Source organism: Pezoporus occidentalis, unplaced genomic scaffold, assembly GCF_034315485.1.
Source record: "Pezoporus occidentalis ecotype Australia unplaced genomic scaffold, CSIRO_AGI_Poc_V1 ctg84, whole genome shotgun sequence".
NCBI lineage: Eukaryota > Metazoa > Chordata > Aves > Psittaciformes > Psittacidae > Pezoporus > Pezoporus occidentalis.
This window is the reverse complement of record NW_026916203.1, coordinates 2,102,158-2,129,906: the sequence shown is the minus strand read 5'-3', so window position 1 is coordinate 2,129,906 and position 27,749 is coordinate 2,102,158. Positions and strand designations below refer to the sequence as shown.

The 27,749-nt window shown below is 35.6% G+C and overlaps 1 protein-coding gene across 2 annotated transcripts in view; it reads right to left on the bottom strand.

Moving 5' to 3' along the window:
* Window positions 1-208: 208 nt before the first annotated feature.
* FBXL17 (F-box and leucine rich repeat protein 17) overlaps window positions 209-27,749 on the bottom strand; it is a 297,223-nt gene continuing 269,682 nt past the window's right edge. The window contains exons 8-9 of one of the 2 annotated variants that reach the window (XM_062604241.1): window positions 15,178-15,320; window positions 209-542 (exon numbers count right to left, since the gene is read on the bottom strand). In XM_062604241.1, coding sequence (XP_062460225.1) covers window positions 405-542; window positions 15,178-15,320 — 281 coding nt within the window. In that variant the 3' untranslated portion in view covers window positions 209-404. The remainder of the gene's footprint in view (window positions 543-15,177; window positions 15,321-27,749) is intronic. The other variant, XM_062604239.1, reaches the window with a different exon arrangement.

Here is a 27,749-nt window from a genome sequence, read left to right as displayed (position 1 = left end):
ATCAAGTTTAGCTCCCAGTTGCAACACAGGATTCTCTGTTGATCAACTGCACTGTTGCTAGCACAGATCAAAGGAAACGCACATGACCAAGGCGAAGTAAAGTAAACAGAGGAAATCAAGCTTAGGATCTTCTATAACTCAAACTATCCAGAGAACTTCAAGAAATCTGCCAAAAGCTTTTATATATTTTATGCAAACAAAACAACGATGCACTTCAAAAGCCTTGCTTTAATATTAGTACTTAGTTACAGTACATTAAAATCAGTGTGCAGCTTTTTCCATTTTATTGTAATCTCTGTAAACTCACGATTATATTGCATCACACAAAAGGTTGTGAACCCTCTGCAATCCCCATTAGATCTACTGAATGCAGTAGAGTGGAACTGCCATGATGGTATAGGAAGTTATGAGGCAGTAGACATATTGGGTGTCCAGCCCATTTGATAAGCCCGTTCCAATGTCCTCTTGCAATCCTGTAGTACAGTACTGAAGGTTATATGTGGATACTGCTGCACTAGCTGCTCCACTGTGGCTTCATTCACCTGCAATTAAAAAAAAAAAGATCTGTGATGTGAAAAATTGCATAAAAACCCAACCTCTTGCAAGCTAAATGAATGATTGAAATTTGGATTCCTGGAAGGACTTGCAGGATTGGGCTCTTTTTTTTATACTATAGCTTTGGATGCATTTATCACAAAACAAATAATACACAAAATGTAATGTTCTACTGGGGAATTAAAAAAAAAACACACCACAAAACAAAAAACCAAACCAAACTGAAGTACCACCACACCTCAATTTTACTGTAAAGGGAGAAGTTTTATATAACATTCCAGTGAATTGTTTTGATTATTTGTGATTGAAAGCAAACAGGAAAGACAAATAGTCCCTGCTTCAAAACAGCTTTGTTTAGAAAACTGCAACAATGTTTAACAATCTATTAAATTATTTTCATTCCATGCTTGACTATGCTGGCCCAAAGCTAATTATTCAAAGTCATCCCATTTAACAAAGTGCTGCCCAGAATAACATATTTCTATATTGAAATAGAAACATTTATTCAAATTCACTCAAGCAGACATAGGTGTGAAGTATAAGCCTTTTCTGACTTTGGAAAATGAAAACCGATTAAATATATTAATTAATTTATGGCACATACTAAGTGCAAATTTTTACACATGTTAAGGAGTAACTTGAATGAGCTTAAGAAATGGGCCCATGCAAACTGCATGAGGTTCAACGAAGCCAAGTACAAGGTTCTGCACCTGGGTTGAGGCAACCCCCGGTATCAATACAAGCTGGGGGATGAAGGGATTGAGCATACCCTTGTGGAGAGGGACTTTGGGATGTTGGTCAACAAGAAACTGAACCTGGCCTGGCTTCAGTGTGTGCTCACAGAGCAGAAACCAACTGTATCCTGGGCTGCATCAAGAGGAGTGCGACCAGCAGGTCAAGGGAGGTGATTCTGCTCCTCTGTTATCGTGAGACCCCAGCTGCAATACTGCAGCAATGGAGTCCTCAGTACAGGACAGACATGGCCCTGTTGGAGAGAGTCCAGAGGATGGCCACAAAAATGATCAAAAGGATGGAGCACCTCTGCTATGAGAAAAGGCTAAGAGAGAGGGGGTTTGTTCAGCCTGGAGAAGTCTCTGGGGAGACCTTATTATGGCCTTTCAGGTCTTAAAAGGGGCCTGTAAGAAAGATGGGGAAAGACTTTTTAGCAGGGCCTGTTGCAACAGGATGAGGGGTGAAGGTTTTAAACTAAAAGAGGTGAGACTCAGGCTGGATGTGAGGAAAAAATTCTTTGCAAAGAGGGTGGTGAAACACTGGCACATGTTCCCCAGAGAGGCAGTGGATGCACCATCCCTGGAGACATTCAAGGCCAGGCTGGATGTGGTTCTGAGCAATCTGATCTAGAGGAAAATGTCCTTGCTCATTGCAGTGGGGTTGGAAATAGATGACCTTTAAAGATCCCTTCCAACCCAAACTGTGATTCTATGAATCAACATTACTGAACAGAACATGCACTGTACTGTAGCTATCAATGTGGCTGCAATGAAAAATTAGAGATAACATGACTTAACATGGGGAAAAGAATGCAAACTACTCTATACTGAAGGTAGATCAATTTATTATTTTACCAATTAACAATACAGGTCAACTTTTCCACAGGTTAAAAGTACTGCTAGTCTTCACTTATGTCATTGGTAGGAGTACTCAATTTAGTCTTTTGGTGAGAGGCTAACAGGTTTTTGTGGGCAGAAATGGTGGGTTTAATAATTAAAGCATACAAGCGTGTTGCGTCTGGGATGTCCCTCCTAAATTTTGGACAGCAAAGGTAGCACCTTTACTCTTGACCAGGCAATGAAACCAGATGAGCCTAGCTAAACCCAATACCTCTGCAACTGCAACACTGTGAGGGAATGAATTTGTCAATTATTCTTAGGATGATTGCAGTTCATATGACAGAAGTAGATAGCTTCCTTCAACCATTAGACAAGTAAAAGATTAACCTAAGAACCATCACTTTTAGCTAGCTCTCTCTGAAATATTTGCTGAACACCTGCACATTTTGAAATGCATTGTCATCCCTGCCCATGGCAGAGGGGTTGGAACTACATGACCTTAAGGTCCTTTTCAACCCAAACCATTCCATGATTCCATGATTCTATGACACTGCATTTACATGCTGAACCACCTAGATCAGTAGGATATACAACTGACATAATTGTTTCCTTTTTTACCCCCCAGTGTTCTACATTCAAGGCCAAAAGTAAAAAACTAGACAAAAATGTTTACTACCATCTGAGTAGATGATCCATATCCAGTAGAAGATCCATCTTGAGAATCATATTTTAAAGCACAGTGACCACAGTATCTAATATTTTTGTCCTTAGAAGATAAAAAGGAGCGCATCATTCTGAACAGTGATTGCACCCAACTACAAGGATAAATGTAAGGTTTAATAGCCAGTTCTTCTACTTTTATAATAGAAACACTCAATCTTCATTGGAAGTTTCATCTAGCTGAGACTGACTTGGACAGAAAACTGGTTTAACCTCCCTTCATTGCACAAATTGTACTCTTTTGGCAAATTGCTATGCTACAGTAACATCTTCCAGTGCTGAAAAACAAGAAGTTACTTTTAATAAATCAAAATGAAATCAGAGATAGCACAAGTCCTCCAAAATATTTTATATTTATAGCTGAGTACATACTTTCAAACTGTCGGCAACTCTTCCTAGAAATATTGCTTGGAAGGGAAGAATCCCCTATGGTAGCAGTATTTGCTACTTTTTGCCTATTCAAAAATAGTCAAAAGCCTCCTTACCTTAAGATCTGTGGTGCAGAGTGCCATGTCAGAATTTGTCTTACTATCAGCAACTTCTTTTAATGGTTAACTCAGCCACCACAAAATGCCTACTACACACAACTGCTCATTCTGTTCTTTCATAATGGGAAACTTATTGCTTATCTGCTAGGTATCTGAAAAAATTACCAGTAGATAAAGGCTATTATGATTTGATACATAATATTTGGGCTTTATCTGTTAGACTAAGGTGGATATTATGGCTTTAGTGCCAATATCATACGCAGATTTTTTTTTCTTACAGGAAACAGTAAGTCAAATTTGTTATAAAGATGATGTAAAAAACCAGGAAGATAGGTAATGATCTCCATGTCTTGGTGTCTTTGAGTCAGGACTGAAAACATTTACAGAAGCTACAGTCTAGCTAGATATAAGCTAATGTATTTACTACAAGGCTAACGTAACTTAAACAGCATGGCCCATGATACTCAGAAGGACAGGTAATGTTACAATGGAATCTTTTAGTCTTAAAACTGATGAAAAAAGTCTGTGGTAAACCATCTATCCTAATGGTTAGGCCATTACTCAAATACTTTGAGTTTGAAAAATTGAGTTTACTCTCATGATACAGGAAAAATTATCCTACCAATCTCTATGATAAATGATCAAATATATGTAACTTCTACTTAAGTGTAAATATTTTAATCCTAAGGAACTAACGGAAATAGCAAAATATTATGCTGGACAAAATACATTCTACGTAATATTACACCACAGAAGAGGAAGAAAAAAGGATTCTATTTGGCAGTGGGAAAACCTACATGGATCCCAGGATGAGAAACAAATGTGAACAGTTAAGCCACAATTGATCCCCTATCAGAATATTTTGAAACCTTTTGTTTTACTAGGAGAAAATTCAGGTCAAACACTAAAACACTGTGAAAATTCAGTATGTTAAACTTCCTGTAGTATTGGACTAAAACTGTACTACCTAAAAGGTAGAAAAAAATAGAGAAATCAGAATTTTGTTCTTTGATAACGAATAAGTCATATCTATGTCAATTCCCTTAGTATCCTTGTCATCAGTTTCCCTAATGGTAGCATTAAGACGAAAAGTCGTAGGCCTAACCATTAGAATACACGCTTCTGTCTCCTGAAGATGCAGTCTGGCTCGTGATTAAACAAAAGTACTGAATGCCATTCCCAAAATAAATTTTTTATAACAGAGCAATTTTCTATTTGAGCTTGAACAATCTTGTTCAATGAATGAAAACTAAAAGTCTTCACATCTTAATATGCTTTAAAATGTTGTATTTTTCTTCCACAGAACTTTCATTAATCTTGAGTTGTCAAAAGGAAGACTACTCTCTGAAGATAAACTAATTACCTAATACATAATCATTAATTTGAATTTGAATAGCTTTTCAATTATATTTTAACGCTTAATGAAAGAATGCAGTCCTTATCACTAAGAGTCGATGTATTAGGTTTGTGGGAATCCTGGTCATCAAACACTAAAAAGATAACAACAACACAGATTGGTTTTAACTTATTTTTTCTTGCTGAAATAAAAATTTATTCCAGGTCAAAGAAGATTTGAAAAGTGAAAGAAGCTGGGTTACAGAAACTGGCAAGACCAAGTGATATCATCTCCTTTAACACAATTTTGCTTAAAGACATCTGAACACATATTGCCTGTTTCCCAGGAGAATATGTGACTTTGTGACAAATATCATCTGGGTGGCACTTCCTTAATTTCTTCCAGTGATGATGATATGATTGTGAAGAGCATATTTAAATATTATTTGCACTAGAGAAAAAGAATACTTCTTCATGTGATAATTACGAATTCATGTGGGAGAGAAGAACATCAATACCCATCTAGTCCATTTGAGGTGGAAAGGATTTTGAGAGTGCATCTCCAGAGGACTTTATTCTCACTCTGCTAGGTATACACACAATGTGGGTAAAATATAGAGAAAAATGTGAATCAGTGTTGAAAACACTTTTGGTCCTTTAGGTAAAATGACCTACCTATAACAGAAAGCTTGAAAAACTCCTCCAAGTCTGTAAATATTTTCCCCAGAATAAACTAACTGGCACTTATGGGCTAATTTCTCAGGTTCAGGATAAACTGAAGCTATAGGTTTCCAATAATAAGTTACTCACATGAAAAAATATTCACTCAGATTTTTGATCTGGTATGCTAGACTTATGCATCTGGTCTTATTGCCAGTATTTACAGATTTGGTACACCACTTATATCTGCCACAGACCACCATGAGTAATTTCTTTTATGCCATCTTCCACAAGCTCTCATGGAAAATTCAAACTGCAAACTAGAAAATTTTGGGGTTTTGTTTTTACACGTGTCATGTCATTTGACAGAATTCTAGTGATAATTTCAGCACTGTTTTCTGTCATCTCTAGATTCTAAAATCAGGATTTTCTAAAGACAGCAAAAGATTCCAAAGGACTAGATCTATTTTTCTTTACCTTTTACTTCCATTATGAATATATGACAGATCTTATTAAATTCAAGGGAATGAAATTTTCCTGATGCTGTTAAGATAAATTAGGGATCACAATTGAAACCATCAGTCAAACTATACATTGTTTTTAATGAGACTGGTATCTTCATTCACATACGGAACACAAACAGGTTTTCCTATACAGGACGTTCCTACGTCTAGTTAACTCGTCTTCAGTCTATATCACATCCAGAAGAGCTTCTTTTGGACTGGAATACCAAGTGGCACATACAAGGGCTTAAAAAAGCTTTGGGTTTAAATAAGAGAACTCCTTTGCTGTACTTCTAAGAAGAACTGTAAGACTGCCTACTGATCTAAAAAACTCCTCATGAAGGGTAGTCTTTGAATGCAACTCTGATTCTAAAACTATTAAATTGCCCCTAGAATGTCTGTGTTGTGTCATTTAGAGCAATACTGAAAAAGGAGAGTAGAGTCATGACCTGAACTGCAAGTTTTGTGCTGCTCTACACAAGGAAGAAGTATTCACTGTTAATCTAAAATGTTTCTTATGTGGGGAAAAGCTTCAGGATAACACCCAATTCACTTGAAAATTAAAAAGAGAAAGCCATCTCCATTCCAAGTTAATAACTGAAACCACTAAGCAGCCAAATAAAAAAAAAATAAACCAAACCAAATGAAACCCAAGCCCCCAAACCTAGGCTCACATGCAAAAACTCTAGACTTTGAAAACTGGATTAGGGCAAAGGTGCACAAGTTCTTTCTTAGCAAAACTTGCCTATGCTACTCAACTATTTATAACATCATACACAGATGGATTCCTGAAATAATTTTTGCATAACCTCTAACCCAACCCTTGGAGGCATGTGGCTAGCTGACTGGAGTACGCTGACATCATGGGCACTCTGATCCTGAGGACAATATAGGTAGGTATCTTCCGTTATATAACTTTAGAGGCCACTCATTAATAAGAAATAGCAGACCAAGTTATAATACTGTTAGTCTGCAGTATCTGCGCAGAAAGGCATTGATAATATACAGAACTTCTAGCTTCATTTTATAAATCTGTGCTTGTAAAGAATTTTAGGGAAACGTTAGTATGTGAGAAGTAACGTTCACACCAAAAGATTTTGAGGGCTACCATACATATTATTTGATAATAGAGGTTAACAGGATGCAAGTATTATCATTACCCTTTTACATCTAAAGAATCACAAGTTTGCACAGAAGAATGAAAACTGGTTTGTTCCAAAAAGGCTTCCTTACCACATTATAGACACTTGCGCTTACGGAGTTGTACTGCAGTGTTAAGAGATACTGGAATTTGTGTGCTTTCTGTCTTAGTTTACATATACTAGTACTAAATGAAAGCCAAATTTGTAGTTAGTGGGCAAAGAAATGACTCTGTAGTCATTGTGTGTATCCATAATGATGGATTTCAGACACATTTTATGTTCCAATTTCCCTAATGTTTTAACAATAAAATCCAAAATATGCATACTTGGAGTTACATAGAAGCAAATTTTCATTCACACTTTCTTCTCTGAGTTGTAGTTTGCTTTTTCAAGTCAGTGTCTTACAAAAAGTGCACTTTGATTATTATTTTTTTTAAATAGTTGAATGAATTATATTCACAGGTGGCCCAATTATAACTGTTGCCTGTAGCCATAACAAAATTAAAGATTTCTGGAAATGTTTTGTGTGAAGTGCAGTTGATCAGCTAAGGCAGACATATTCCACAGAGTTTAAGTGACTGCCCTCATGCCCAGGGGCAGAACCTTTGTTTAGGACTTTAATAAAATAACAGCACTGCCAATATTAGCACAATATCCTATAGTCCAAATAAAGTCCCTTACGATTTCAGCAAAGAATTTATTCTGATTTAATGGATGCTGTTAGTTAAAAAAAAACAAACCAAACCAAAACAAACCAAAACAAACCCACATACACATACGTACAAACACTGTATTGTGGACTCATAAATAATGAAATCGACAAGTGCAGTCTGATTATAATGACATTCGACAATTGCGTTAAATCTTAGCAATTAATTTCACACTTATATTTGAAAAGGGGAACAAGCACGCAAACACAAATATCAGTAATCTTTTCTGCTGTGTGAAATGAAATAAACAGATCACACAGACTTTCTAATATTCAGTGGCAGCACTTCTGGAAGGATTTCAGAAAACACAGCAACGCTGCTTGTGGAGTACAGCTCCTTTACAGTTCTTGCTTAAATCTCAGCAGAAAGGTGGAGTCCTAGAGGGATGAAATTCATTGTCGTGGTTGTTTACACAGGTGAACACTACTGCCTCAAACTTCCAGTTCCTGCACAATTGCTGCAGTCACCGTGTTACTGCAAACAAACAAAATAATCCATTTCAGCTGTCTGTGAATTTACAGTTTTCTAGCAAAACCCTCATTTCAGGGCTTGCTCTCCTAATCATTACTGCTAACACAGTATTTAATATTAAAGTTGTGTAAGCTATAAAGTTTCCATTTTCAATTATCATTGCTTATTGTGAGGGTTGACTTTCTGTTAAATCAGATAAACCATTCCAAAGGAGCCTTTTAGTTTGTCTGGTTGGTTGGTTTGCTAATTCTGTTCATTTCAAACATGAACCTCTAGACTCCAAGGTAAGATTTCAAGGTAAAAATACCAGCATCATAAGCATTTCAAATTATGATGAAACTCTGACTGTTGCTTTGGTTTTACTTATAAAAATGTATGTAATGAAGATCTACATGCAGTGAAATGACAGTTCATTTATATAGTGATAAATATTCTTTCAGATTACTTAATGACAGTTGAATCAATAGCACTGAATATTTTCCTTCCTATTCTGCTACATTAAGTTGAGCACATTATTGTAATACTTGTCAAAATGACAGTGTGTAAAACTAACAAAGAAATAATTCTCAAAATTTGCCAGCTGGCAAAAAATGACTAGAGGGAGGAGAAGACAATGCTTCTAAACAAGTCTGGGTTTTTTTGATTATGCTGACTACTTCACATTGCATTTTTTCTCAACAGTTTGCCTTATCCTGATTTTGGACCATTGATCATTACCTGAGGGCCCATTTTTCCCTTACAGTATGACATGGTCACATAGGTTTTTTTTAAAAACTAGGAGAGGCTCATTAACTCAGTACAGCCTACTGCCATGGATTTGCTTCTGAACAAATCTGCTGTTTCAGCCTGGAAGATAAAAATCTTTTGGTACAGAAACAGTTAAACTAGAAGTATAAAAAGTCCAATTTATATAAAGACTCTTTCTTTATACTTTAGCAGACACTTTCATTCACACAGATAATGGATTTGTTATCCTAGTTAGCTAGGGGAAAAAAAAAAAAGTATTGTTCTGTATTTTAAAATTGTTGTCTTGAAAACCAAAGTGAAATAAATGCTATTTTTCTTTTGTTGTGAGTTAGCAAGGCTAACTGTAATTTTCTTCTAGTGGGATTCACAGATTTTATAAAGCTAAAATCTTCATTATTTATAGGGAGACATATTGATCACAGCTCCTACATTATACATGTAAAACATTAAAAAATACAGCCTATCCTTTTCAATATGCAGCAACATAACTTGAACAAATTATAGTAATTTAAGGAAAAATAAGTGCTATAGAATTTTTCTTAAAGGGAGGATTGGGTTTTTCAGTTCTCTTCAGTACCACAAAACTGTAATCTAAAATTTCAAAAAGAACCCTAAAAGAAGAAATGGTATCAATTTGTCAGTTTTGTTTTTTTTTTTTTTTAAATCAGGCTACTGATAGTATTGTCTGAAGGTGGAAGGCAAATTGTTATGATAATTATATTGAAACAAACCATGGCTCTGTACTACTGTTGTACTGTTGATTAAGAACAGTTTATCTCAAAGATGTATTTGAAATTTAAAAATGTATCTCTAGAACTGAAGATCTCTTTTTTTCACTTGCTTAACTTCAGTTACAGACTATCTAGGCAAATCAAAAGTTCTGTGGATGAAGAATAAAAACGTTTCCAGCCATGATTACTAACATACAGATAATATGTATATATACACACATATAAAAATTTATATCTAAATATATTTTATATTTCCATATTCTACGTATATTATATACAATTTTTATACCTAAAGAAATTGAAAACTCTTTTTGCCCTCAGATAAGTTTTTTCACAAGCTGGCATTTCCTCATATACAACTGGAGCTGCATCCCAGTTAGGCTAATGATTTGCAATTTGCATAGGATATATATATATATATTTATATATACATATATTTCTAAACCAGATTTTATAGAAGAATAAAGTAATAAATTATTTTTAAAATCTGATTTTCTAAAAATCTTAATCTTACTTAAGATGCAAATGTTTTCTTCACAGACCATTTTTATTTTTAGGGACCACCATTTTTATTTTTAGGTATCAACTATCTTCCTTACTCTCTGTGGTAATATAAAAGTGTTTGTCTTTTTGTCAGTTGTACAGATCATTGATTTCTGTGCTCTAACTTCTCAGTAATACTGTAATATGAAATACATGCTCTGTTAATCTGAGAAAGTCATCTGGAATAAGCTACAGGCTTTCAGATGTATTTTCATGAAAAGCAACCTGATATTCTCAAAAAAAAAAAAAAAGAAAGAAAAAATTCAAGAAAAAATCAAGGAGTAAAGGCCTTGATTTATTAACTGAAATTGTGTATCTATTCACAGCCAACTTTGTCAGACTCATTTAATTTCATTCACACTTAGCTGTGAATGTTGGAATTTTGTGGCCTTTGTTTTTCAGTGTCATTTTTCTGCATATTTTCCCCAAAACTGTCTTCTGCATTTATGTGGTAGCACTGCTGACAACCATTGCAAATAGCACCATAGCTACAGGAAAAGTATCTTGAAATATGAAAATCTGTATTAGAAAAGCTGCAGGATGTTTATTTTGACACATTGTTCAATCAGCCATGCTACCTACTAGCCAGAAAAACATCAAGTTTTTAGCCACTATCTCCTATGTGATACCCAGCCATTTTCCACAAAGGTGAAGATTTTAAACTGCTATTATTTGAAGCTTTTTAGGTTACAGTGAAAACACAATAAGGAGCTGCTATAAAGACATCTTTACAAGGAGTTTTACCCATAAGAGAAGATTGCCCTTTTCCAGCATGTAGAAGATTGCCCTTTTCCTTTGATTTCTTTTGGAAATATGAAATATAAAATATTTAGAAATTTGGTTCAAAGAACACACAGTCATGTTCTCTTTTTGCTATGGGGACTAAACTGAGGTGAACTGAATATAATCCCTTGCTCTGGAAACAACTGTGCCCTTCTTGGTACTTACTGAGGGACACATCAGAGCTCCAGTGCACCCTGCAGTACAGAAACCAGCTATGGGTTGCCAGACCCCCATGCCACGTCCCAAAACACAACCCTGGGCTGCAGCTCACAACAGCACAGCTCTCCTCTCTGCATAGAAACTGTGAGTTTGTGGTTTTACTGTGCTGCCAGAGGCACTGGGAAGAGGCAAAACAAGCGAATGAAGACTGGCGCAAATGCAGGCAGTAACACTAGAAAAAACCAGAAATACTATGTCCTTTAAGCCTTTCCCAATTACAAACCTCTAAAATGTTCTGCTTAGGCCTTAAATAACTACTGATATTATCTCTTACTGCTTTCAAAACAAATGGAGACTCAGAATGGCAATGTTTCCTTTTTATAAAACAGATGACTTGTGCAGCCCCAAGAGCCTGTGCAGGCCCTCACAAATACATGCACTAGGAAAACACGTGAACTAGGAAAGCATTAACCAGCAATGAGAGAAATACAGACCGTAGTACATACATATAGTTTAACTGATGAGGTAGTAAGACTTATTTTCAGCATCAAAGTAATATTTGCGCAGACTTAGATTAGGCACCCCGTACTGTGACAGTGTTCAGAAGGGAGAACTGTCCTAGCTGCTTTCGAGTACATGTTGGTGTTTGTATGCAGGCAACTGGGGAATTTTATTGTCCAAAATATAGATATTTAGAAATATTTACTGTCTACTTTATGAACTCCTAAATAATTTTGGAGGTCTGGATAAGTCTCTCAGAGGCCTATCTGACAGAGGAAATTAACAGTATGTGTCTCCATTGTAGAGCCCTGCAGAGATCAAGCTAGTGTTTCCTGAGCTGCTCATGGAAATGGAAGCAATAGGTTGTACTACCACATCTATATGACAGTATGTCTTGAGCCTTGCTAAGTATGATTTTCTGGACAAGGTGATGCACTTTGGCAGACCAGCTGCTATACCAGCACTTAAGCCTGTGTCCCCACTGGCCCTGCACCTTCCCAGTAGTACCAGTTCTTTCAGAGCAATCTCTGGGCCTTAGGCACCACTGCTGTGTGGTGCAGGGAAAGACAAATTTGCCTAAGTCATGAAGGTGCTAGTGGAAATTAGAAAAAGAAAAAAAAAAAAAGACATTTGCTCAGTAACTCTGCTTCTAACATTTTTTTATTGAAAAGAATATTTAGATTTTGTGTATCTAAGCATAAACATGTTTTCTGAACCAGAATTTGACTACAAATAGTTCTAAATGACTTTCAGTATTTAATAGTCTTTCTTCTGTATAAGCTTTGTAAATAGGGATTATGCTGCTACTTAGCAACACTTAAATGTTGAAAAAATAGTGTTAAAATGCTTATTAGAAAACTTGCAACTTAAATATGTGTCCTCATTATGATGATCTCATGAAACAGTCAGCATTTTGAGACTTCTCAACATAATGACATTTATTTTGAGGCAAAGACCATGTGCTGTGCATGTTAGATGGTAGGAAACATGATAAAAAGAAAGGTCATGGCAACAACAATTTCATGAAAAATGAATAACTTGGTTATTTTCATGGTGTGGATCAATAATGCTCTGCATCTACTGAAGCACATTGCCTGGAGGCATTCAGATAATCAATGGCATAAAACAGAGACTGCCTGGACCCAGGCTTGCAGCCTCTCTGATCTTTCTTGGGAGGACCCTTGATGCCTCTAATTTGTGTCAACTCCATATCAAAGAAATTCCAAAGAGCCTTGGTCATAAAGCATACTTCAGTGGTAACCATTAGAAGTCTACTTACATATGTTCCTTATGGAACTGTGTTTAAGTACTTTCCTTCCAATGCCTGGGAATTCCTAGAAAGGCATAAATGCTATCTGGTACTAGCATAACAGTCAGCACATCTTAGAAAATGAAGGCTGGTTAGAAGGGGAAATCTTCTAACTTTCTCTTCACTGCAAGCTGAAATAGCTCAAAGACAAGAATTTAAATTAACAGGGCATGTAAATAAACTCTTCTGCACCACCCAAGAATTCTCTTTAATGATGTGCTGGATGCTGACATTTTTAATTTAATAGAGCAGCCACTGGAAAAAACTAGTTCTGAATGATATCGGGAAAAGACAGTTGAAGACATGATTTTGTTCAGTAATTTCTCTGTTCATTTGTAGTGGAAAAAGGGAGCCGGCATCTTCTTGCTGCCAAAAATTCTCAAGTCAAGGACACTTGCTTCATTCTGTCTGTGGAGCCGTGTTTCCCATCTAGGCTTTGCGAGCAAGAAAATAATTCCCAGAGGTAGTCTTACTACTAATGCATTTGCTGTAACAGCATTTACTCATTTCTTAACAAGTTTTTAGCTTACCACACTTCGAATATTCATATACATGCACACAAGCATGCATGCACAACACACACACATGCTTGCAGACACACAGCTAACACTGCTTTTCTATCTTCCTTGTAGCTTTCTCCAAAAATCTTCTTTTTTCCTTTTAGCAGCTGACTTTCTCAAAAAAGACTTTTTTTTTTTTTTTTCTTTTACCAATTGACTTTCATAACACAAGAGATAGTGTGTAATCCTTTGAATGAACTAGGAAAGCATTAACCAGCAATGAGAGAAATACGGACTATAGCACATACACATAGTTTGATGAGGTGGTAAAACTTGTTTTCAGCATCAAGATCATTGATTTTCTGTAGCAGCTGAAGACAGGATAAAATTATCGCACTTAGATCCTTGTTGATCCTTCTATGTTAGCTAAATCCACAAAATAAATATATGTGTAAAATTAATCAGCTTATTCTGGGTCAGCTCTAATTCCCAAGGTCAAGTAACCCTTTGAACATTCTCTAAGTACATAATCTTAGCACAATCCATCAAAGAGACTCTCACACTCTTTTTGTCTATTGGCTCTTATAAAACACTAATGTTTAGGAGCTTAAGTGGAGTCAGCTTTAACAGACAGAGCAATTCTTCTAAAGTGCTCAACCTCTCCTCAAACTGGAAACCGTCTAAGTGTGGGTTTGCAAAATTATATTTCTACCTTTACAAGTGACCTGGAAATTACTATTCTTTACTAGTTGAAATACTGCGGCTTGTAACTGTCTTCTAGAAAGCACTGCAAGGGATGCAAGGTAATGGTTTTGAGCACGAAGCTTCTTAGGCTAAAAAACTGTGTTTCCACAGCTTGTATCAGAAATTCACAAGTCTCTGAGATGCCACTTATTGATGGGTACCACAAGCTGGAAATTTTGTTCATGATATCTGGAAAAGAAACAATCCCTGCACGCATATTTTAAGATTTGAGATCAGAGACACTGAACCCCCAGTGACTTCTAGCTATTTCTGCCATGCTCCCAGGACTTTTGATCTCTCTTCTCTCAAAAGAGATACGATTCCTGAAGGCTAATATGAGGTGGAACATCACTACCTTGTTGTCTTTCGTTCTAAAGATAAAGTGTTAAAAGTTAGAGATATTCTTAATACACGCCAAGTAAGAAAGATATGTATTAAAAAAATTTAGAATTCTTTCTTTTTTTCAGAATTATGGTTTTATCCAAATCCTTGCCCTTTCACAAACCATACATGAGCAAGACCACAGATGTATAGAAAATCACACTGGAAGTAACACAAGTATTTTTTTTTTAAATTCTTTTGTTGCTCTTTTTATTTCTTTTAAAAAAAACACAAAGTAGTCTATCATAGTAATGACATGACATACCAATCACTTTTAACCAAAAATATTCAAAACCCTCAGGGGGCAGATTTTACATAAAACGTTTGTGAGTACCTCAGGCTGTGGGTGTAGCCTGTGGGTGTATTTTGAAAATCCATGTCAGCAAAAATTTAACACGTTCTTTTTAGTTCTCTAGATACTTTTTTAGCTAATTATGTGTCCTGGGTTCAGCAGTAGCAGTACACAGTACACTAAAAGAGTTATCACAGCAGTGAATATGAACCTGTTTGTACAGAAAAACAAATTTTCCGATCTCGCTCCCTTCCTGATACACTCACACATATACACTCACTCTCACACCACTCAAAAGCAGGCACCATAAAATTCATATAAATGTTCTTTACCTGGTCGCATCTCATCAGCCCTAAATATCTGAGAGACTTGCTGCTTTGTGCAATTTGGGTGGCTCCATGGTCTGTGATTTCTTTGCACCATCCAACATCCACTGTCTCTATCGTCATGCTGTATCGCCCAATGGCTATAAGAGCTGTAAAGATATTAAAAACATGAACTATGTAACTCGTGAAGATGGTCAGCTCAGTTCTATGTATACATTAAACTATGTTTAAATTAAAGTTTGAGAAGCAGTTGTCATGTACCTTGTAAAAGATCTTGCATTTATAACTAGGTAATAACTGTCTCTTCAAAGTTTTGCTGATTTTTTTTCAGCAAAATAGTACTGCACAGAGAATAACAGGACATATTCTGTGTCAATAAAACACATGGTTTTAGAAAGCCCTACAGGTATCTTATGTCACGCATTTTATAACTATATTCAAAAACAACATTTGTTTCCCACTGTTCATATTGATGAGCTAATAACAACATGTCTCACTTTAACATTTTCCTCAGTGTTTTCCAATAATAATAATAATAATAATAATAATAAAAAGGCAAGGCTAGGAGGAATTCAAACAAAAACTTGAACTCTTATAAAAGGAAATGAAAGTTTGATCTGGAAATTCTGAAAGGACTGAAAAATGGTAGGTAGAAGAAACCACAAAGCACCCAAATGGCTTTGACATGAGATGGCTAGTCCAGAATGGCAGAAAAGATACAAATCACTAGCACCCTTGTCACCATGAATTAGAGCACTTTTCAGGAAATATAGGCTTAAAAACTGTTAAGTCAGGATTTATTAACAGAAATGAGCAGCGTAAGAAAAAGTCTGAGGTTATGATGCCGAAGTCAGGCATCTGCATAGAGTCAAGGATTTTTACAGTTTCAACTCTAGTTATAATGTAGTTGCTGAAAAGATGAATGAGTGACTCAGACCAAATAATGCGAGTATCTTTAAAGGGTTGATTTTGCAGCAGCTGTGGGCCAGTTCTGCTCCTGCTACAGAACGTTCTGTCAGAAAAAGAAGAAGAAAAAGAAAAAAAAAAGAAAAAGCAGTTATGAAGACCTGGTAGCTCCTGATAAGCCAAATGCCAACCTTAGATAATCAGGGTGTAAGTGAGATCTAGAAGCAGAGAGGAAGAACTCACCTGGCCTTCCAGTGGTTCTGCAAAGACCTGTACTGATGGTAGCCAGCAGTAAGAATAATTTGATAATTTATAAATATTTAGGTGGTTTGATCTGCAAACAAAACTGGGCAAAACAGGCCAAACACATTCTCAGAATCTGTGGAAGGTGCAGTAGTAAATTTTTATTTTTATTTTTTAATTGCAGCAGTTCACCAAAAAGGACGAGTATTGAATTTTGTAACTGACATAATGAACTTATGATACAATCATCTATATAGTAGCATCATGGCTTCATTCAGTTTTGTAGGACAATACCAACTTTCTGCTTTCTCCAAGTACATCCCTCGAAAACAAGTCTGAATTTTGCAAATACATAGATATATGAATAGCAGAACATAAACTTTTAACTTTTTTTCATAGCGTCCTTTTAAAATATTACTTTAATAACAATTTTAGAAAGAGAGACAGAAACTTTCTGCATGTATTAAACAATAACAAAGGCTATAGCAATTATAAATTATTGTCACTCCACACAAAATGTTATAGATGTGAATTAGTGCAGGCATACTGAAAGCCTGCCAATACATTAGAATATTGTTGGTGAAACAAAATTTCAAATGTTTTTATGGGAATGACATAAAAGATCAAGAAATCACACTGGTGAAAAATTCTTTTTAGTAAAAGCATCAAAGGAAATTAGAGATGTAAGTTTTGGGAGTTCTGTCTCAAGACTTAGATTAGAGAGAAAGCTGGGGATGATGCTGCTGAAGACTAAAAAAGGCTATTATACGTGTGCAGAATGCCCCAGACTGAAGTATAACCTGCGCACCATTAGTCCAAGGAGCTGCTCTGAATGTGGCAAAAAGAAGCCTTAAAGCATGAAATTTCATGCAGGCATCTTCACGTATACATATGAAACAAACTGGACGAATATAAAATTTTGTCTTATACAACTTTTTCAAACAGAATATTCAAAGAAAAGCACTATATAAGAAAACATAATTTAAAACATGTTAATTCATTGTTCAATACATTTCTCTGTATTCTGGAATTTTTTTGGGGGGGTAAAGCATTTAATTCTACTGTAGGACTGTAGTGAAAACCCAGTTAAGTTTCATGGGTTTTTTTTATACAAAGATAAAAATATTTTTACTTTTTACATAATAGAAAAGGGACTTAGTAATTATTGAAATAATTACAAAAGAATTATAAACTAACAAATCATGAAGGCTCTTTGCAAAACTGGCCTTCACTGCTTGTCTTCTGAACATCTGTACTTTAACCAGCCAATTATTATTGGTGTTACTTCTTCAAAGTATTAAAAGAATGAAAAAGGGATTTGGAAAGCATGCGTTAGTTTTCATAAATCAAACTATACACGTATGGTTTTTGGAATGCATTCTGTCAATTATCAGGAAAGACAGAACACAACTTTAACAATACCATGAGACAAAAACCATGTTTTGGAACAAGTAACAATACGTACAAGAATAATACAAAGTGGAATAAAAAACCCCTCACGACGTTATGTATCAATGTGATACATAAAAAATGGGATAGAAATCAAAGAATTCCAACTGTGACATTTGGGGAGCAGGGTTTTCTAAGTGAATACGTTTTGCAGTTCAGAAGTTTCCAACTGATTTTCAAACAACTGTCCATCTGTTTTCTTCACCTGTGTTCCACTTTGAGTATATGCAAATAATTGAATGAAATTTCATGCTTTAATTAATCTGTGTGTCTAATTTGTGCATCAGGTATATCTTAGGCTAACCACGGTTAGGGTATACTTCAGATTAGGGACTGCTGAATGGATTGTATTTTTGTCTGCCTGGCCTTTCCCTTGCCGCATTCCTCACCATTGTCTCAACCCTAACCATTCTTACAGAGCCCCCAGGTGTCATATGCCATATGCACATATTTGATTTTCTGTTTAGCAGTATTAAATAGCTGGGTATTCTCTAATATGTAAGAACAATTGACAGCATTTTCTAATTTAATTACAAATTACACTACAAATCTGCATTTACTGTGTGCAATTACTGCATTATAGATGCCTGAAGACACACAATATTCTGTCATATGCTAGTAGAAAATAACATAGTTATTTTGTACTTTGCAACTCTATGTCCTCAGATTAGTAGACTTCTGGAAAACCAAATATTCTGAGAAGAGTGTACAATGTTACACAGTTGTCATCTATTGCAAAAGTTCATTTACCAGACACATAGAGGGTATGCCATTTTAAAGCACCAATGACCATATGTCCAGAAAAATTCAGTGTCTGCAACTGCACCCTCAAAAGAACACTCTTGGTCAGAGAAAAGATATGCTATTTAGCTTCTATCAGGACTCAACAGCAGAAGATATAGGCCAGGAGGACAGGCGAGAATGTAATAATGCTTTCCCACATCATCTTCCTCACACATAAAAAAAATCAGTCAGGGACTTTCTGAACTAGTTTTTATGCCTCTCTGCTTCTGTAAGTTCATGTAATTAGTCCTGTAGCCCACAAAATCTTTTAGGATCCACAACATCCTCCAGCAAGGAGTCCCTTGGTTCAGCTACCTTCTCTTTCAAAAACCACCTTCCCTTGTTTGTTTTGAACCTGACCTAAAACTTCCTCCAGGACTTCCCCTTTTATGTCTACTTATTTCCTTTGCAAATGCCTTGTGGAAATCCCAACAGGCTGTATCAGCAAGGTCTTCCTTATTCCTTCCTGACTTCTTCAGAGTACTCTGTCTGATATGATTGTGAAGCATGACCTCTTTAGCAAAAGCTGTGTCAGCTCTTCCTGGATATGTCTTATTCCTCCACTAAGTATTCCATATTATTACTAACTTGCCTTATGCAAGACAAAAGATCTACCAGTTAATATTTTTCTGATCTACCCTAGAACTTTTTTTGAAGTACTCTGGACAGGCAATCCTGTGGTAGTCAAGCAGTTTTAAGTGAAGGATTACATAGTGCAGTTAGGAGCTTCGCTATTTCATCCTTGAGTTCTTTTAGAAGACTCGAATACACACAGCTCTTCTGCTTGTATGAGCAAAATAGTTTAAACCACAAGTTTCAGCTAAGAAAATGTTTGCATTGCTCAGCAGCTTTTCTTCCTCTCTGCATTTGCCCACAATAATCAGAATACATCACTATTCTCAGAAAACTTGGCAGTAATTTAACAAGGAAACATACAGTAAAAGCCTTAAAAACTATGTTTGGATCCTGAGACTTGGGAAGATGTAGCACAATCAGCAGTGAAGAACAGTCAAGTGTGTGTTTCAACACTAATGGCAGCCATGCTTAAAAACCTACTGCGTGACCAAACAGAACATAAATTGAAAGTTGAGGTGGGTACAATAGAATCCACTACATAGTTTAAAGATGCTGGCTTTAACATATGAACCTCTCTGTATGTGAATATTTAACAATGCATCCAATACTTTTCTTTCCTTTTTTACACTCCCATTTATTTTGGCAAAAGCAAGTTTTCCTATTTCTTTTTCCAGCACCAGATTGGAGGAATGGAAATCAACTGGTGTACGGTTCCTACATAGCAGAAGATAAAGTGTAATGTCTCTAACTGGAACTGGAAAATCACCTCTGCAGCCTTGAGCTATATTAAGCAAAAATGTTTTCCTGTTGTAATGGTACTTTGCTGTAGCTGAGAAGGTGAAAGGACATACGCAGGACCAGGCTTGTAGGCAGAAGTACCATCTTTTAGATGACCAGCTGGAGGAGTTCGAAAAATAAGACAAATTTTGTCCTTAGTGCACCACTATTAAAAGCAAATAGTAATTTAGCCTCATTTTATTTTAAACTGGTTAAGTTAAACAGTCATAGCTAAATACATCTGTTACTACTGGCAGAAAGGACAGCCCTAGTCAGAGAGGAAAGGTCTCCGTTTAACTGTGAAATCTATTTTGCAACATGGAAGTTGTAATGGTTAAACAATCTCTGGACCTGATTGAAGCAGACATTGAGCTCTTACATCTAACAAAACTGGGGGGAGATGAGACTGCCATATTTACTTGCAGGATTGTGTTGGGAGATTCTTCACTGTGAGGGTGGTGAGACACTGGCACAGGTTGCTGAGAGAGTTGTGACTGCTTCATCCCTGGCAATGTTCAAGGCCAGGGTGGACGGGGCTTGAAGCAACCTGGAAGGTGTCCCTGGCAGACGGCTCGAACTAGATGAGCTTTAAGGTCCCTTCCAACACAAACCAGTCTGTGATTCTATGATTCCATGATCTCTTTGGTATGAACAACCAGTATTTGTCCCACTGTTAGTGTATTTTTAATTCTGGAAATGAATACTTCAGGTTTTGTGTAATTTTTGCCAATCTAGTCTAGGAAATCTAGTATATTATGCAGAATTACATCCAGTTAAACATATTTTTTACTGACATGCACCTACTACACAATAGAGTACTTCCTTGATCAATAATCCTACCTCAATTTTACTGAAAATAAACCCCTGTGAGATTTAACTGTGTTGCTGTTTCATTCCTGTCATCACCTATTGCCTATGTAGAAGACACTGCATCTGGTCAGCCTCAGTGAGAACTGAATGGAAATTTTTTTAGAAATTGATTATGACTGACATCACCCTGACATCAGGGCATTACATATATATATATATGCATTCATTTAAAAAAACATTCCAGCATTTGTTTATTAAGTTTTTTCATTAACGTCAAAAGTACATAAATGTGCAAGAATTAGAATTTAAAATTTCCAGCCTCTCTAAGGCTTTTACACAGAGTAGAAATCAGTCAACTAAGTATTATCAAGTAATAGTCTTCTTAAGGAACTTTCCATTATCTTATACAGCCAAAAGCTATTAAGGTGGCTTTGATACCCATCTACTAGCTTCTGAAGAGCCTAAAGGACCCCCAAAAAACCCCAAACCAGGAGGACGTTTATGAGTTAAAATAGCAGTAAGCGCATATAACAAAAATAAAACTGGCAAAGAAAGCTATACATTCAGATGTTAAGAAAATTTTGTAACAGTTCATTTTAGTGGACTGTGAAATATTCTCCTTTTGTTAGTGGAATTATGGAGTTATTCTCATCTGCTTGAGATATTTAAAATGTGAGTGGACAAAACTCTGGAGAGACTAAAAAGAAAATGTTAAACTAGAAAGACCGAAGAAGCCAATTTAAATGTTTTTTGCTTTTATTTACATTATTCTACTGAATTATAAACAGAAGAGAAAGATGCAAATGATATGGATAAATTATAAACATTTGAATGCATCAAACCTTTACCAGTCACCAAAATTAGTCTGATACTCCTCCTTCCAGAGATTTGTGGAAAAGCATTTATAAATTAGCCCACAATTAGACATAAACACCTGTCAATTGCAAAATACAGTTGAGTATGGACAATATACTTACAACTAATTTTAATATATTTACAAATTAAAACAGTAGCTTATGTTAAATATTCTGTAAAATATACAACAGATTAAATATTGAATATTTAGTTAGCATACATAGTTTATTCATAGAAAAAGCTTTTCTTTACAAGGGCACACCTAAAAAACATATTTTCAGAAAACTTTTAAGTGACTTAAGTGTTTTTTCCTGAATTAGGGCAACAGAATTTGTTTCTTCAGAACAAATCTTGGTGCCATAAGCAAAAGCTTGATAATTTTTCCTGCATGATACTAACAGATAAGGTGAGTATTTACCCCCCATCTTGATGAGGTTGATGGTTATCTGCTATGCAAATTACATGAGACCTTGCAATTTTGCTAATCTGTTACTTGCAGAGCCACAATATACACCTAATCCCATTTCCATGTGTCAAAAGATGTTTTGCTGCTGCAACTACAGACAGTGGTTAAAGAAATCACTGTCTTGAGTTCTCTGCTACCTTGCTCATCCAGCAGAGGAATCATAGCTTACAACTGACATTGCTTCTGTCTTAAATGAAAAACATTTGTATAAAACTCACTGCATGATGTAACTTTTTATACAATTCATCTACCTCTGTTTCAAATTTATAAGGGCATTTTGATGACTAAATAAATGTTTGTTCATCATATACTGATATAAATTATGCATCCCACACTGTAGTTCATCTGCTACTATAGGTATTATCAATCCAAAATTTCTGTGCTTGTTTCCTAGGCAGAAGTCTAATTCCACTCAGGCTTTTGTATGTTCAGCTGATGGTAAAATCACACTTTTTTTTTTGTATAATCGTGACATAACAGGTACATTTCAGTGCCACAATGAAATAGCAGAGCAAGAAAGATGGAATTTATACAAAAACTGGGTTTATACCAGGGAACTCAGCTAATCCCATTTATAATCAAGCACTTAAATGCATTCCTGGTTTTAACTGCATAAGTAGTATCCTTGAAATATAAGTAAATACATAATAGAGGAGGTAACCATGAACTTCACTGTTCTGGCACCAAATGTCAATCTTAATTCCCTAACTAGTTTCCCTGGCAGTACCTACACCCATGTAATAAGTAAACGGAAGCAATTAAGTCCTTTTTCCCCATGGTATGGCACTGATGCAAAAGGGAGATTGGGCAGTGTTATGTTTTTTAATATTTTCCACTAGTGATATTTTAATATTTATAGCAAGTGCTCACAGAACACAGTAACCAGAGAGGTATGTAAACAGGTAAAGACTTACGCTTTTGTAAATCCTAAGGAAGGTTAAAAAAGAAGTTGCTCAGCCTGAAAAATTTTCCCGATGGAATGTGGTATTGTCTCTCTGAATAGCAAGACTATATTTTAACACAGTTGGTGTATTTTGTTTTTCTATTGTCTTCACCTGCCTCAGGCTGCTTGAGGTCTCCAGTGATAATTTTATTGTTATACCTTTGTGCATAAGTGGCTATGGCAACATTTCTTGAGAATGGAGTATGGGACTGCAATAAAATGCAGAAAGATACAGGCGCACGACCACACTGGGAAACCAATCTAATAAGATGCCTCAAGGAAATGAAAAGGATACAGACTGTATCCTCTGAGCAAACCTGTTTTCTCCTAGATTTTAGGAAATCTGGTTAAAACCCTTCTCTCTGGATGAATATTTTGACCTTTATTTGGAAGCAGAGTGGCAAAATACTCAAGTTGCTACTGCAATTCTGACTAAAAATCTCAAAGAGGTAAAACATACATTGTAAAACAAAGTATTTCTGTTTTCCTTTTTGAAAACAAAATCTCAGTTTTAAAGTACTGGTTACCTAAAAAGACCAAAAGAAATAATCCAAGGAACTGAAAAAAATGAATGCCTGTGAGAGGAAAGATGGCAGAGACTGTTTTTATGCAGGAAAAGTATTTTATTTAATATTTTTTATATAAAACATACTTCATGCAGGTAAGTTGTTTGTTTTTTTTTTATTTCTATAAGAGGCATAAAAGTAATTGGCATATAGCTACGAAGCTAAGGTCTGGTTGTGATATATGGTTACACTTAAGTTGGTACAGTGTACACTTCTGTACTCAATGCCAACTTTATAAGCTGGTATATAGAAAAAGGCCGACTGCTAAATCAACTTTTATCCCAGTTCAAACCCCATGAAACAGAGTGCAATTAGAGGGCTATGATTTCCCCAGCAGGATTAATTTAGTGCTTGCTTTACTTCTTTATCTTGCACACTTGGCCAGACTAAAATCATAAAGAAACTTGTACATTTGTATGAAAGGTTATTAAAAAAACCCTATCTGTTGTCCTACAATGTAAGCAAAACTCTGCCATAAACTAGAAATGAAACTGGAAGAGCAGAAAAGAGCACTCTTTCAAAATCATCTTTAATATAACAAGGTTACACAGCTGTTTCTCCAGAAGTCCACACCAAGAAGAAGGCTAAATATGGAAAAAAATCACACAAAGTGTTTTGTGATGTTTCATACAGGACTCTTAAGAAAAAAATTCAACCTTGACAACAATGAATTCATGTTAAATATATTTCTGTTCTAAATAAACTCTATCACTGCAGAAGAAAGGATCTGTGACATTTCAGCCATTTCAGCATCATCTTTTGCTCAATGCATACCAACAGCAAAAAACAAACCAAACCAAAAAAAAAAAACAAAACAAATCTTCCATACAAAGATGCAAAAAGACACTAGTACTGGAAACTGAAAGGCATGCAGAATATCTGTTTTTGCCCTGACTGTGAAGCTGTCATAAAAATATTAAAACCCACCCATTTCAGAGATGTAGTGCAAAAGTGATAAAAACTGCTGGTTTAAACCCCATAGTCAAGACAAAACAGCCCCTGTGGACTAAGCTGTTAACATCTCTATTTTCACTTGCTGAGGACACTAAAACATTACTTGTTTTCTTTGCATTATTTTGCATAAGAGCAATTTCCATCATTGCCACAGTCTGATTGCAAATGGGAGACAGTAAGCCTAAGTTTCAAACCCCAAGAAAATCATGGAGCCACATCTGAAGGACACAAAGATGATGGGGAACAGCAGCACAGATCTACCATATGTAAAACAAACCTGGTCAATCTGATTGCTCTCCTGTGATAATTGGCCCTGCAGACAAGGGATATACAAACAATTCTTTTTTGCATCAGGAGAGTATGGAGAAGAAGTGCTATACACTCTTAAAGATGACTGCTTCCATTTCCAGTCCAAAGGTGGAAAAATTTTTGCGTAAGGTAACAAAGACAAGAAAAATTACCTGAAGCCCTAAAGGAGAAATGAGATACACAATAAATTTAAATATGATCTTCTCAAAACAGATAATGAGGTTTGAGCTTATTTAAACAGCACGTACCTAACCTATGAAAGCTGTCACAACTAGTTGCTACTGCATGCAGGAGCTTAGTAGCATTCAGAGAGGACAGTCACTAGTGATGATAGTGAAAATGATAAAAAAATAAGGGCTGTAACCCTGAATGACATATGGTGCATGCAGCATATTAACATAGAGAGGTAGGAAAGAAACAATCTATTTTGAAACCTGGTATTCTTTGGTGAACTGATATACACATTGCTTATGAAGTTCTGTGAATGCCCTGAAAAAGCTGGATCTTGGAGCACTTCAGGAGCTACAGAGTCATGAAATGCAGAGTATCACACAGAGACCAGATGTTCCATGTTTTACTGGAACAGCTTAACAATAAACTGGCAGGAGCTAGAAAATTCACTTTATAGCCTTATTAAGTATATTTATGAATATAGAATTACAAGCTATTATATAATAGTATGGATACTTGTTACATACATAATATATACATAATTAATAATACGACCTCAATTAACAATCTTACTAACAATCTTATTATTCCAAACTTCTGGTGAAAGAGTTTGGGTTTGGCAAGTCCAAATTTGACAGAAAAAGTAAAAATCAGGATGTTGAGATACTGATTGTCAAGAAAGCAAACTTCTGGTCGGTTTTCAGTCACATGGGACTGTAAGAGAGAGGGTAGAAACAGAAGATGTTTTCACAGCAAGGGAATTTAACTTTTTAGCCTTTTCAATTGTGGGATCAGCCAAGGTAAGAATGCCTCTTTGGAAAATGACACAAAGTAATCCTAAATAAGGTGGGATTTGCAAATTTTGCTTTGTCCTTCTCGCCTAAGGACTCTAGCTACTGCATTCTTCTGATTAATAAATACTGACTTTGCAAAGGCTGCTCAATGGTCTGCAAACACTTGCCAAGACAAAGGATGACATCTGTAGCAGAGGCCTATACTTATTCTGCCAGAGAGGGAAAATGTTCAAAACAGAAGTCCTAAACTGAAGAACAATTGGATCATGCTTTTTGCCTTTTCAGAAAGGAGAAATCACAAATTTATCAATTTGAAAGACTATGTCAAAAAGACTAGAAGATTGGAGTTAGAAGAACATCTAATACATGCGTAACATGTTACTTCTGTCTTGCACTAAAGAATTTTACGATTTTGATGGTGAGAATAATGACTACTTAAACCATGATTCAGTATAACTTGTTTCTATGAATTTAGTAGCAAACAGAACAGATACATTTTTAGTACATAAAACTGAATCAAATGAAGACAGAAAAGCCAAATAAATACTTCTAGAAGACAAAAAATGCTTACAAAAATAAGATTTTAGTTATACAACCTAAAAATGGAAGGAAATTGCTACGGGAAGTTTTGGATTTCGTAGTAAAACTCGTGGTGTATAACTGTTCAGTACTCAGCAAGCACTTAAACATTTGACTGTTCACCAAAACATACAAAAAGTAACAGGCAATAAACCCCAAATATACCATAGATCATGAGGTTATACCAGACAGACTGTTCAGGCATTTCAACAAACATATGTGGGCACTACTCTTTAACTACCAGAAATACACCCACTGCCTTTTTACGATATTGTTACAGTATTAAAGTTCTCTACTTTAGGAGCATAGGTTATTTTCCATGAAGAACTGTGTATTTATTTTTCTAACTGAGTCAGTTCATATGCATTCTCCTTACCCAGTCTTCTTCAAAATGGTAAGTGAAGACTGGAAAAGTGAGTTTCAACCAACAGGGCTAGAATTGTTGCATAGTCTTGTGAAGTTGTATGCCTAGGATCTTGGAATATAGGCTTGACAGGATAGCACTAAACAGAATGAAAAAAAATCTGTGGACTTCAATATACTATGGATTATGTTATGAAAAGGCAGCTAGCTGTGTGATAAAGCTAGGTAGGACGGAAGGTGACTGATCATGTTAAGTGTAACATATTTTGAAAGAAGAGCAGACAAAAGCATGAAATTGAAAAACTGAAACAAAAAATCACACATATATACATAGATATATCTGTATAGCGCACATAAATTGATGAACATGAGATAACATAAAATATTAACAACTTTATTAAAACTCTTTTGCAGCCCTGGAGTATCATTCTGTGACACGTTATGTTTCCTCTATAACTAATTTTGATCTTCTTGTTTTTTTTTCCTTTTTTGTTTTTTTTTTTTGTTCCCTAAAAGAAATTAAATAAATAAAATAAAATTGTTGGCATCAAACATTGCATTTTGCTTGCCCCATGAACACCTGTAATGACTTGGCAGTGCACTGAGCTGCTAAAAATGTGAACATACAAGTCACTTTAATGACAAGCCTCAATATATCCCAAAACACATCACAGATCCTGATTGTCAAATTTATCTGCAGAAGACCTGAGCGTTTAATAGTGGTCCAAAGCCTGCTTCACACTGTATTGAGAAAGGCAATTTGAAATCTGGTATTTCAAAAAGAGGAGATTCAAGAAGTCCATAAGGACTTCCATAAGAAGAAATTACTCAGCCTCATAGGGTGGTAGAAAAGTCAGAATTAGCCTACAACATACTGAAGAAATTAAGAGATGCTTAGGCTTGTATTAGAAAAGCAATCTGAAAAATAGCAGCAACAATAGACATCACTGAGTAACATGACTTAGACGCCATTATGGTATTTCCACAGCATTAAAGAATCTGAAATACAACATTCAAACAAAATAATTAAGGTG